At 37.4% G+C, this 14,002-nt stretch overlaps 1 protein-coding gene across 1 annotated transcript; it reads right to left on the bottom strand.

The window, feature by feature from the left end:
• Positions 1,300 to 11,963, bottom strand: LOC109225860 (importin-4). Its single transcript, XM_019390651.1, has 21 exons — positions 11,487 to 11,963; positions 10,772 to 10,904; positions 9,369 to 9,505; positions 9,243 to 9,288; positions 8,785 to 8,997; positions 8,132 to 8,635; positions 7,917 to 8,051; positions 7,621 to 7,836; positions 7,450 to 7,539; positions 7,128 to 7,375; positions 6,947 to 7,035; positions 5,825 to 5,865; positions 4,199 to 4,229; positions 3,994 to 4,116; positions 3,688 to 3,905; positions 3,453 to 3,548; positions 3,225 to 3,337; positions 2,942 to 3,077; positions 2,752 to 2,856; positions 2,326 to 2,626; positions 1,300 to 1,723 (listed from the first exon to the last, which is right to left on the bottom strand). The coding sequence occupies exons 1-20, from the start codon at positions 11,759 to 11,761 to the stop codon at positions 2,426 to 2,428; spliced, it is 3,150 nt and encodes a 1,049-aa protein (XP_019246196.1). The 5' UTR covers positions 11,762 to 11,963; the 3' UTR covers positions 1,300 to 1,723; positions 2,326 to 2,425.

Here is a 14,002-nt window from a genome sequence, read left to right as displayed (position 1 = left end):
CCACAGAAAGAAGGACACTATATTAAGGGATTGTATAATTTTTATAGGGAAAACATGATTATGGCGGGTGATTTACAATACTTGGACATTTTAGGTAATAAGTTTCATATAGGTTATAGGAAGGAAATACGTTGACCACTTCACCTACAGTACGATAGACCATTTTGTACATTAACAACATTGCCTTCATATTTTCAAGAATTGATTACATTTAAATACCTAAGAATTTCATTTGTAGCAGTTACTTCTTTTATGGTTCCAAATATATCACTAATTTGCTTTTCGTAAGTTTTGATGTTTTGTATATCAAAGAGCCCGTTTGAATTAGCCGATTGTAAATAGCTGATAAGCTTGAAGTACTGAAAAGTATTTTTAAGTGTTGAAACTGATTTTTTAAATAAGCATTTATAAATTATAATAAGCAGTTGATGTGTTTGGTAGAAAAGTGTTGATAAGCAGTTCTTTTATTGAAATAACTAAAATACCCATAAAACTTTACAAAAGATTATAAATTAAAAAGTTTCTCTGTAAAGAAAATGATGAACCACGAATATGAAATGAAGAGAAAGAAAATTTATTTTGGAAATTAAAAAATATTACTAAGGATAAACGAGTAAAAGTTTTGGTCCAACTAAAAATGCTTATAAGCTGAAAAGCCATAAGTTGGGGGTGACCAACTTATGACCTATGATTGATTTTAGCTTACAAGCACTTTAAATGTTTCCAAAACGCGTAAATAAACCAAAAGGTGCTTATAAACCCATTTGACCGGCTTATAAGCTTAGCCAAACATCCTCAAATTCGCATTCTAGTTGACCAGCATATATTTTTGGCTCTTATGAGTATTATTCTTCGTCATTTTGCTCTTATTCGTCAACTTGATTCTTGTCTAGCAAAAGCTATATATTCGCTTATTTCATTGGATCACGGATTTCTCCCTACCATGATGAACTACTTAAACTTCTCCCACTACAAACAAAGACAAATAAAATAATGATAAGATTAAGAACTACTACGCCAATCGTTAAAACGTGAAAAATCTATGGTTGATATTTCCGTATTTCGAGCTTGATATTGTAAAAACCGGGCCCGGGGGTTGTGTGTGTGTGTGTTGGGGGGGAGGTTGGATTGAAGGGAGAAATTCTTAACGAAAAGATTTCGTGATGATTTACTATTGCAACTCCAGACAGGAAAATAAAATAAGGAAAGATGATATTGCAACAGTGTAAATGTTTGATGTGACACGTAGTTTTCCCTATATTCAATCATCCTAATCAGCTTAACTAGCAGATCCAGTCCTGAAATATCTTTAAAATTTACCTCCAATTGGAACACATTCACTATGAAAAAATTTCATTCCAAAAATACAAGTCATAAATTATACAGTAAACCCCACCTTCAAAGTTCAAACATCAAAAGAATTGTGGATATACACACTGAGCTGTTTTGAGGAAAATGAACAAAAAATACTATGTAATGAAAACCTCACACAACATAACTTCCAGCACCTTTCTTTTCCTAATTTTTTCTCTGACACCTTATAACCTATAAATAAAACCATTTATATATGACTGAACTACCCCAACCCTCCCCCACTTCTCCTTCATCCCATCACCCCGAAAGTAGAAAGACAAAACACTCTTCAGTAGAATATGTCAAAATGGAAGACGTTGCATCTCCATGGAAAATTTTGACACCCTACCACAAATAAGCAAGCACAAACCTGCAAAAAACACAATTATGAAATTCTGAGCAAAATACCTTTGAAAGACAAAGAAAATAGAAGTAATTGTCCATTTATGACTCGTTCGGAGTATGGAACACTACACTTAAATGCCTACTAAAGCTCAGTGTAAGAAATTATGAGGTTAAAGATGCATAATCAAGCTTGTTTTAAATCGCTATTACCTCTTAACTTGGCTATCAAGAGCCAACTTCGGTTGGGTATTCAGAGGTAGAGACTAAATTAAGTGTGGAATTGTTTTGGGTGAAGTTTTAGGATAAAAGAGACAAATGTGAGTAAGCATTGTTTATACACGCATACAAAAAATGAAGCATTTTTTTATTGAAGTGAAGAAATCACACAAAAATAAAACATAAACATTATTTCTAAAAATGAAACAAATCACCAGTAAGGTAGATGATAAAGGTAAAGATGAATAAGGAACTACGGAAATATCAGGTTTCTTAAAGCATAAAGATAACTGAATTAAAATAATGACATGAATTGCCCGTTGAGATGGCATTGCTTGACATGTAATATAGCATCTTTAGTTGCAAGGAAGAATGATAGCAATGGTCTGGATAAGACTATATAGTATATACCTGGAAGTGATCAGCCTAATTAGCTGCTCTTCCACCATGGATGAGTATCCAAAGAATAAGCTGATAAAGAAAACTGCTCTCCCATAAGGCTCTTTACATGTCAGCTCTGAGGTGCAATAGTTGCAAGGGCACTAGCATGTGCAGGTGAAAGATTACTCAAAAGAGGCTGCATTTGTTGACCATAAACTGAAATTAGGTGAGAAAATGCTCTTCCAACATTAGCCTTGACTTCAGGGGTTTCCACAGGTGACATGGCAACCTGGGCAAAAACATTTACCAACTCTGGAACCAAAGATAGGATCTGCATATTCACAAGAGAACAAAACAGAAGGAAAGAAGTGTCAAAAATTAAATTCCACAGAGGATGGAGACATAAGAAAACAAGAATGATAATTTATGTGAAAGATAAGATGAGACACAAAATACCTGAGAGTTAGATGACAAAACAAGATGGTATATGCAACTGTAGACTGCCATGGATTCCTCGTGATCTTCTTTTAGAGGAAGAGCTTTCAAGAAAACAGGTAGCACCTAAAGAAAGTACAACATCAACACACGCCCATACAAATAGAGGGAAACTTTCAAAACCAAAAACAGTAAAGGTCAAACTGCATACCTGATTCAGTGGGATTGTCTCTGGATGGACCATTATCATCCTTGCCACCGCACCAGCAGCATTGTCTCTCACCGCATTATCTGGCTCAGATTCGCTAAATAATGGGTAAAGGCCCCGTAAGGCATCCCCGTAATATCTAGAATAAAGTGAATAAATCAGATATATGATGTACCAACAAAGAAGGCAGATGGTAAATAAATCAGTGGATACAACCCCACAAACTCGGAACACTTCTTAGGAACAGAAGGAGATAGATAAACAAGGTGTGCATATGAAAGCATACTTCAAAGCAGCATCACCACCATTTTTGCACAACTCGCCAACACAAAATGCTGCATTCCTTCGGTTTGTAGCATCTGCTGATGCTAATTCTTTAAGAACCAGGGACATCACAGCCTGAAACATGATTAGTATTCTCCAATTCAGTCGCAGAACTATTGAAAGTGTGTGCATGTCTGTATTGGAGAGTTAGAACAAAAGAACCAATTAACTAGTTTTTGCAAAATTTTACATCAATATAGCCACCAATTGGAGCACCCATGTGTTGAGCAACTTCTGCAAGGGTTGCAACGACCATGGTCCGATCTTGTGGTGGGCGTGATGCTTTCTGCAATTGCATGGGTTATGACATTAAACACTGCGACTAAAGCTAATCTCTAAGGCAAAGGATAGAAAAAACATGAGATGAGAGTTTGAAGGCCTACGACCAAAAAAAAAAATTGTATAGGGGAGCATCCAAAACTTACTGCAAATTTCATCAAAGAGTTGAACAGCGTTGAAAAGATGGGGGCAAAATGGGAACCCATGGCCTTTGCAAATGCAGGGAGGAGATCAGAAACAGCATCCATTAGCACTTCGTCATGTTCAGTGTCGTCGTCATCAGCCTCACTATCTGATTCTACGAGCTGACAAGCAGACTGTTCACGTAATAGAACTGAAGTGGCCTCAACAAGCTGAGTGATATCTATAAAGACGGGGGAAAGCAAGTTCATTAATCCTGAATTTCTTTTTAATGCCTGGAGAATTAAAGGAACCAGAATGTGCACACTTACAGGGCTCAACAGCCATGTAACCAAAATCCTTCATGATGTCAGCAACAGCCATACAAGCTTGTGCAACAACTTCTTTATCGTCATCTTCCGTCATTGTCTTTATATAAATTTTCATCACAGTATCTGCAAAACAAAACATCTATAAATACCAAGATGATAGATCTATACCACAGATTATGACTGACACACAGAATATAAATCTTACCAAGAACTTCCTTTGTCTTTGTAATTCCCTCCTGCCAAAGAGGGGGGGAAAAGATGAAGCAGTCATTAACATCAGAAATATTATAATTTGTTACTAATTTCACTGAAAGTTTAAAGGACATGATAATTAAATCTTAAAATGTGTGACCTCATGTTAGGACAGCACAACCTTAACCCTATTACTTCAATGGTTTGACCTAGGGGTGTCAAATGGGCGGGTTGGGCCGATTTGACCCGCCCAAAAATTACTTGGGCTAAGATGGGTTGGGTCAAGATGGGCTAAAATTCGGGTCATAGCCCAACTCGACCAACTCTTTTCAAGCTTTACTTAATATGTGTTGTCTTCTTATGCATTGTATAATTACTAACTTTCTTTGTTTGTTATGGTCATATAAAGCATATCAAACGGAAAAAATTATTTCTAAGATATTTTGGCAAAGTTACTCAGGGATCAATATGGGCAAAAAATTGGCCCAACTTAAATGGATTGGGTCAAGATGAGCTAAGTTCAATAAATGGGCGGGTCAATAACCAGCCCAACCTTGGGCGGGTTGGGCGGGTCATTTGGGCTTGGGCCAAATTTGACAGCCCTAGTTTGACCTATATATTAGTTTTCGGTTGTTTACTTTTAAACAGAACTTGATGTGCATTATAACACAAACTTTAACAATATCAAATAATCAATATGTTACCAATTACATTGAAAGCATAAATAGATATCATAATCAAATTCAAAGATGTGTTACATCAGCCTAGGCAGCACAACTACTTCAATGGCTCAACCTATTTATGAGTTTTCAAATGTTTATTTTTAATCAGGACTTGATACAAATTCCACTAAAAACTTTTAACAGCATCACTCCAGATTTAATAGCATCGCCACAAAAAGTAGCCACGTAATGCCTCAACTTACACATTTTCTTATAACAGTTATTGAAGTTTCACCTACTGAAAGAGACTTTGTATGTCTTATGTGGAAATAAAAGTTTACGCAATGGTCCCCATCAAAAGGAATGTCACTTTTTATTTTTTCTTCACGTTCAGATCAAGAAGTGGCAACGTCTCCTACATATTATCTTACATAAATGTAGCTTAAAAGCAATGGACGAGACTACAGTCGAAGGATATGGTTACACTACTGTAAGTTAATGTAAATATATAGCGATCTGTCTACAAATGAGGATATTGAATCATATCTAAATGTTCTATTTTTGGTGTAAAGGCCTTAAAGAGAAAGCTATAAAATAATTGGAGCATTCCGCCAATACACACTAACCAAATATAGATCCCTAAGAACTTTGTTGAGCCTCATGGGTTTTTCTATTAAAATTTTATGTTCTGGATAACCCCTCAGTTCCAATCCAGGACTAGCAAGGAGAAAAGCCTGCTCAAGCTCAAACTAACTCAAAGAGGTTCACATCGAAGAAACTCAGAAAGTATGACGTGTCTCAAGCTTACGGCACAAAACCTCTTGCACCCATGTAAGAATAACTGATAAGTCACCCAAATCTTCAGCAACTTTGACCACAGACAAACAAGAAATCCATAAATTAAAAGAATGCCAATAGAAGAAAAGATAAATGATAAACTAAGTACAGTGATAAAGGAAAGATAGATCATTACTCACATTATGACCTTGGAGGGCTGCTTCTGTAGCTATCAGAATATCTGCAAGCAAACAGATCCAGAAAAGAGCACTTACGGACTAGCTTGTAGTAGTACTTTTGAAATAAAACTAGAAATTACCACATAATACATAAACCAGTATCAGACATCAAGATTCATGAGGATTTATTTATTCCACTTAACCTTCACTTGTATTGTATTCATAAACCTCAGGAATTCTTTCTCAGAAAAACCTCAAGAAGCGAACTCCATAAAACTACAAATTTTCAAAGAATGACAACAGAGCAAGATGCTTTTTCCCGCCTCATAATATATGTATATGAGAAAATCAGTTCAGCAAGGAGGAAACTATGGGGTTTAAACCTTTTTTTGTCATTGTATTTAAGCTGAGGCACCAGCCATGAACAAGACTAAATAGAGTACTTTCAGATATTTTTTGTTGAACAAATGTATCTTAAGGGCGTAAACACTAAAAACAGTTAATATCATAAGCCTAGGTTGCTAAGTGCCGAGATAATATCCACTTCACCTTAGCTTCAAGCAAAATAACTCATAATCTCATTTCACTAAAATCACACGGACAAAGACGTAATATATTAGTTGGCAAAATTCTATGTTGTCTTTAAGGTGTGACGTGTAACACACTGACTGGAGCAATACGTACACTGTTAGACTAATATTTCACTTCGTACACTGACACTCTAAACTGGTCAAAGAAGTAGAGAGATGTAGAGCCTATTTAAATAGGGATAGAGCTCATAAGGGCAGAGCTAAAATAGGAAAGTGAAAAAAGAAGTATAAGAGGGGGACACGGGAAACAAACTCAATGCTAGGGTGTCAGACAATCCTCAATAACAATTAGGCCTTTTTCATGTCCCTATTTTACTTTGAAATTGTAGCACAAGAGGATATTCTGCTGTGTTTTAGATATCTCCAGATCCTGCTAACTTAATTGCATATAGACATCAAGACTCAAAAGACTCTTAAAATCAAGATTTTAATAACACATGAAATAGCTACAGATAGATTGACATGTTATCCAATACAAACATATATGCCCCAGGTCAAGCAATGCAACAGAATGCCAACATTAAGCAGGCTCAAGCAGCCCATTACTACTCACATTTGAGAGAAATAATGGCTTGCATTCGTACGTCCTCATGGAAGTAGCTAGAATGCCTCACTAAAATCTTCAATGACTCTTCCAAGTAACTTGAGTTACATTAAGGAATCCAAAGAACCATTAGCATTAATGTCAAACGAGATAAGATTTTGTAAATTTATACATAATGAGAAAAGGATACGGTGCATAGGAACCCTTAGTATGTAAAGCAAATAAGCCAAGGGCTTGAGTTGCAGCTGCCTTTTCATCGAGTACACCAGTCCTTATACTAATATTACGAACTCTAGGTTCATCATGCGCTTCATCATCAGATGACACACCGCCAAATCCATGAATATTTTCATCTTCATCGGAATCATCAATATCAACAGCAGAACCATCATCTAGGTTGCAGGAGGTGAATGCCAAAGGAACAACATGTGGAAGGTACTGTTTCAAAAGAGGAAGTTATAGAAGAAAACACGGCATGTTTAAAGGTATAAAGATCCAGGACATCGTGATACCTGAGCAAATCCATCATCTAAAATTTCTGCTACATTGCTAAAGAAACCATGAGTGTATTCACGAAGCTCACTATACTCCAAACCGAAACCCTGATAGCATCAAAACCTATCAAGAATTGTTTGTAATTTGACAAGAAACCCAAATTATGAAGAGTTAATAAAGTTTCTTACTGAAATTGCAGCTTCAATGAAAGGCGGCAAAACTGGTTCCATCTTTATCCTGCCAACAGACATTGCAACTATCCCAACCAATTCAGTAGCCCTAGCTCGTGAACGGAGGTCTTCATCATTGGTAAGCACCATGAAAACTTTCATCAACTCTAGAACTCTTTCAGCATAGGGAACAAATGCTTGTTCAGCAGCTGATGCAACTGACCCAATAGCAGACTGCAATAAAAGAAGAAAAGAGGTCAGAAGGCGATGCAACTTCAAAATGCTGTTCTTGAAGTATCTAAAAGAACACTTACCATGCAAGTCTCCTGCAAATTACGAGGGCTACTCTGGAGGGCACCAAGTAATTTTCCCATCAATGGATCCAGGAAAGGAAGAATTTCTTCGCCCATGTTCTCACAAAATGCAGCCAATGCATAGTAAGACTTTTCCTGCACAGGAACAGAACCATTTTGAAGAAATAGAAACAGCACCAGTGGAAGGACTTATCTATGTATTAGCATTTCCGCACCTTAACTTCATCAGATACATCCTCCAAGGCATTTAAAATGCATGGGAGGACACTTTCATAGTGAGAAACTATCTCAGGCTGCAGATGCTCAGCAAATTGGCCCAAGGCAAACGAAGCAGCTCCTCTCACCATTTGTTCAGGATCTCTCAGAGCCCCCAAGACAATGTGGAGAACTGGTTCCAGTTTATTCTTCATGAGCTCCAAACAACCCTCAGATACAACACCTAGAGCAGTAACAGAAGCTTCCCGAAACTTCCCATTGGGACTTTGACTGCTTAAAGAAGCAAACTCAAGAACAGGTGGGAATACATATTTAGACAAATTCAGAGCCATGGTATCAATTACTTCTGCAGCAGCTCGATCTGGAGCAAGGTCATCGTCTTCATCCCTGTCTGTAGATTCAGCAAGCAATGGACACATAACTTGCAAAATTGGTGTGACTAGTTTGTACTTTTTAAGAGAATTTGACTTGTACTTCGCTAGCCATGAGATTATTTGAATAGCCTGAAAATTGAACAGCAATTCAAAGAAAAACACTTGAGAACATCACACATCCAAGTAATAGACGACGAACAGGCAAAAAAAATCATGACAATATCACAACATTCAAGCACCAACAGACTAACCAAACTGTAACCACACCATGCCCCTACCTGATGGCGAGTGTTTGAGTCCAAATTAGGACTTGAGCAAACTTCGAGAGAAAACTGCACTATTGCTTTAACTGAATCCCCAAGAAGAGGTGCCGGAGATTCTATTAGCTCATCAAATATTTCAAAAGCAAGCACAGCAACATCTTCGTCCCCTGAAGCAAGACACTGCCTTGACACATTCAAAATGCTGGGAATAAACTCTCGAAACTTGACCTGCATTAAGGAAAGAGGAGCAGCCACATTTTCAGGCAGATGGCAGTTAAGATATTTAAAACTTAACAGGCATTGTCAATTTTTCTCAAGACTCGAAATTTTTTCATTTGATCCCAACAATTTCACCCACTGTCCGTCTCTACACCAAGTTGACTCTAACAATATTTGAAGAAAAACTTTACAATGACTGGAAACATGAAAGCTGCACGAGTCATAAGATAGCATAATGAACAAAACACACTCACCACTTCTGCCTCATCATGAGTAAACTCTAGAAAAGATCCAACTGCCCTGTTTACATGATTTAATTAAGAATTATAAAATGTAATTTCTTGATCGAGGAAGTTCTAAGATTTTCAAATAAAATTTACTTGAGAGCTGCAACTCTGACACGGTTATTTGTTTCGTCTTGAAGGCACTTGAGCAGCAATGATTGCAAATCGGCAAAATATGGTTGAAAAGAATTCCCAATAGTTTCAGTTAAGGAACTGAAAAGAATCAAAGCCACCTTGCATAATCAAAACAATGAAACCACCCATTAGTCCACTAAACTGGGTAATCCTGCATGTGATTGCAGAACATGGAACAGAGGGAGACAATATGATCGTCTGAGGATGCAATCATGCACCTGTTATTCCAATCCAGGGGAGGTAAAGATTGATGAAAGCAACTTTTTCTTTACATCGATTAACAATTAACTGATGCTCAGATTTTATAGTTGAGGTCATCAATCACTCCAAAAGAGGTCATGTCAACAGTTAAAATGGCTAAAGAAAGAGGATTTTTAACTAAAAACCTTGATCACGGAAGATCGAATTCAAAAGGTACAAACTTGAGAATTGAGATGAATCAATTCTTTTGGCCTGTGAAGTACTGACAGTTTTCATTCTGTTTGCTTATTCTCACTTCCCAATTGAAGCGCCCCCACTTCATCGAACATCTTTTTTCATTAATTCCACCAACTGCTCCTCATTTGGAAAGATAAAAGGAACTGACAAAGGTTTACAGGAATTCTACCTTGGTGTTACTTGATTTCAGAAAAAAAGTTAACGGTATGCTGAAACTCCCAAACACTTTGAATTTTCAGAATGAAGTTGCATCAGAATTCAGTTTGAGGGGAAAATTAAGTACTTTTTCCGGAGGGTAGGGGTGTTTACACTTACAATTGATATCTACAAATGGTTAATGGAAATTGTGACGTAAGGATATCATCATACTTCTATAACTGATTGGAATGATAAATCCCAGCAATTGCCAGGAATTTTATTGGCATAAAGCAATTAAGATTTTGGGATCTTTACACAAAAGCCGGCAGGATTCACTGTTTACTTTTCCTAGACGGCATGCATAGATTATACACTTATTTTACACAGTTATACACATATTTTATATATATTATAATCTGCTGGTTTTTTTTAGTTTAAACGGTCGGATAGGCGGCTATTTAGGTTAACTCTTCTAAGATTTTTGGGTATAAGTTGCTTCAATTTGTAGTTTTTCCATCCGAAGATCGGAAAGAAAGTGCAGTAAGTGCCTTGGACTACATAAGTGGTTGCAGTTAATCGCAACGCTGTCTGACTGCTGGCCGCAAATCACCACCGGATGCTATATAAGCTACCAGCAAACAAATTTTCATAGCCTCAAATCTCATGTAGCATGTATGAAGCTTTTCATTTATGACAACCCTGAAGCTGCATTGGTAATTGCAAAAGAAAGGGCCTATATGAAGTGTTCATCTAACTAAAGCATGTGATGGCAATCAGGTAAAGCATACCTCTCTATGATCTTCTTGTGCACTTTGACTGCACTGGAACAAAAATGGCAACAAATCTGACCACTCTCCAGCTGGAACCGCATACTTTGCAACGATACTAATCACATTTGCACTAGCTCGCCTCACCGGAGGACTGCAAAATGACCATCACAACAGATCAGTATGATGCAGGCAAAATGTCATCTTTCTGAGCTTCCATGAATATTATCCAAATAGAGGCCGAATAACAGCATCCAGGTAAAGGAATTCAATGTATCTCCTAAGAAAAACTAGAATAAAGAGAAAAACAAAGGTCGTGCTCTAAATTCTTTTCACACACACATATCATTGAGTAAATTACTGCAACAACACACTGACTACAGAAAGTACAACTCTAATTCAATCAGCTTGCTTGACAAATAAGTGATTCTACCATCCATTACTACGAGAATAATCAGATAACAAAAACCGACTTCATCAGTAAGAAAATGAACAAAAAGCTCAACAAAGAATCTCTTGATTCTGCAAACCTTGTATACAGTTAACAGTACATGTGTTATAATCTATAATGGAGAGTTGTACTAAAATTCCAATCCAGCAGACTTCATAAAGTAAAAAACAAAATGTGTATACAAAAATACATGTAAACCTATATAGCAGCGGCCTGGCAAATTAGTTGCGGAAAATAAAGTTGCAATTTAGATACTTAAAAAGTGAGAGAAATGAATCAAAGGACCTGTGTTCCATGGTGATGCTCTCAATTAGGGACTGTTTCACAAGCTGGCGAAGTTGAGGGGATAACTTAGCCCAGTGGCCAGTGATTTTCTTACGGAGTAGAACCGCCGCAAGCTGACGAACGTTAGGCGTTTTGGCGGTGCGGAGATGATGAATCAGTGATGGAACCACTTGAGGATCTTTGGCTAAACGCTTTATTTGGTCCTCGGCTTGTCTTCTGGCGTCATTGTCAGGCATCAGAAATTGAATCAGTAATAGCTCAAGTGACTGCGCCATAATTGAACTCACTCTCTCTTCGATCCCTTGGAGTGTGTATTGTGTGTGTGCGTGTGAGGGAGAGAGAGAGTTTGTTCGAGCTTTGTGAGCTGAAAAAGGAAGGTGGCTGTGGAGGAGAGAAACCCTGCGGCGGGAGTTGAGGGTTTTGGTTTATATATTGGAGAGAGAAGGAGATGGGAATATTGTTACTCTTTTGTGTGGGGCTGAGTGCTGATGCGGCTTTTGCTTGTCTACATTCTACACTGCCGGGAACTTCGTCGGCATGCGTCAATTTGCAAATGTCTTTGGTACGAATTAAAATGATTTTCCGGAATTATTCTTAAAAACTATTTATTCTCCATATTTTCTAATAAAAATAGAAAAAAAAAATGTTTCAAAGTGTTTGGCTGGGGAATGAAAACAAATTCAGAAAATATTTCGCAAAGAGATTAACGCCTCATTTGCTTTTTTTAGATTAAGACGTCTGAATCTGAATACACATTTGAATATCAAGATATGTATTAAGATTAAGACATCTAAATCTAAATATACATCTGAATATTAAGATGTGTATTAAGATCTGAATATTAAATGATTAAGATTATTTGATTTTTAACATCTGAATGTATAAAATTTATTTTTATTTGAAAATTAATAAACATAAAATTCAATGAAATACTAATTAATCTACTATTCTATCAATAAAATATATAATTTTTTAAAAATATGATAGTTGCTGGTGGTGATGGCTAATGGTGGTGCTTTTGAATGCCGACTAGAGGTCCTGGCTGATGGTTGTGGTTAAGGATAGTAGCTAGTGGTGGCGATTATGATTCAGGATGACAGTGGTGAGTGGTGAGTGGTGAGTGGTGAGTGGTGATAGTTAATAATGGCGGGTGGTGGTGGCAGTTGTGATCGAGGAAGGTGGTGGTGGGTGGTGGTAGTTAATAATGGTGTGCAGTGCCGGTTATGTTGTTGATGGTGATAGGGTAGTTAGCTGTGGTAGTTGAGGTAGATGAGTGTTGTTTGTGTTTGAGAATGATGGTGGTGGGAGTGGTGCGGATGATGGGTGGTGGTAATCGATTATGGTGGCGTCTATGATTGAGGATGATGGTGGTGGCGGTGGTGGTGGTTAAGTATGGTGGTGGTGGTGATGGCATGAAGTTAGTTGATAATGGTATGCGGTGGCGACAATTATTAATGGATATGGATGATAGCATCTTCATGAAATTAAGTCTATGTTATGGATCTTAATCATACATACCTATTATGACCCATAAAGTGGTTATGAAATAAAAAAAATAAACACACTTACTGATTAAGATCTGAATAATTAAGTTTCAGACTTTAAAAACAAACGCACTTAATGTCTAAGATCTGAATGATTAAGATTCAGACCTCCATTAAGTGCAAACAAATAAGGTCTAATAGTGTCACGACCCAAACCGCAGGGCCACGGCGGGCACCCGGTGCCTTACTCCACCGAGTACCAACGTAACATATCTTTCTTATCATACCATCATGGGTAATTAAGCCCGAAGGGCCGTAATGATATAACACGCATAAAACATAAGAGAATACTTGATATAGGACGACCCAACATGAAGTACAATCTTATACATGTGACATACGGGGGACTATAAGGCCGACATGATCATTGTACACTAAAAACATAGGCCGACAAGACCATACAATCCTTCATATACATGACACATGTCTACAAGCCGCTAAGAGTACATAAACATCATAAAGGTTGGGACAGGGCCCCGCCATACAAATCTATACATGTCCAAAGCATACTGACCAAATAGGCAACCCCGGAGCAAGTGGAGTGCACCAACACCTTTCGTTGAGCTGATAGCCAACTAGGAGGACTACCAATCTATCTATCAGGACCTGCGGCTATGAAATGCAGCATCCCCAGGCTAAAGGGACGTCAGTACAAATGAAGTACTGAGTATGTAAGGCATGAAAATCAGTATGTAAAAGACATGAAAGAAACATGGAGTAAAGGACTCAACCTGTAAGTCTGAATAGCTCTATGAATCATGAAACATTTATAATGTCATGCATGAGCGTATAAATGTCATATCATGCATAGGTATTTGCTTACATAACGTCATCAAGCCTCTGAGGGCATCCCATCATTTCATCTCAGCCTCTTTGCGCGAAATCATCAACGTATACCAACTTATCAGGTGGTGGTACGTATATAACGCCATAAACGTATCCCATACCCCATATACATATATTATACGCGTA

This window comes from Nicotiana attenuata, chromosome 5 (assembly GCF_001879085.1).
Source record: "Nicotiana attenuata strain UT chromosome 5, NIATTr2, whole genome shotgun sequence".
In the NCBI taxonomy this organism is placed as follows: domain Eukaryota; kingdom Viridiplantae; phylum Streptophyta; class Magnoliopsida; order Solanales; family Solanaceae; genus Nicotiana; species Nicotiana attenuata.
The sequence above is the reverse complement of the archived record's forward strand: the minus strand, read 5'-3'. Positions and strand labels throughout refer to the sequence as shown.

Bases quoted from the DNA above. Each gene is read 5' to 3' on its own strand.
- LOC109225860 (XM_019390651.1), bottom strand. From the start codon at position 11,761: ATGGCGCAGTCACTTGAGCTATTACTGATTCAATTTCTGATGCCTGAC. The intron at 8,636-8,784 runs GTAGGGGCATGG...TTCAATTTTCAG, and splicing joins ACTCAAACACTCGCCATCAG to GCTATTCAAATAATCTCATG. The intron at 5,866-6,946 runs GTGAGTAGTAAT...GTTTGCTTGCAG, and splicing joins AGCCATTATTTCTCTCAAAT to ATATTCTGATAGCTACAGAA.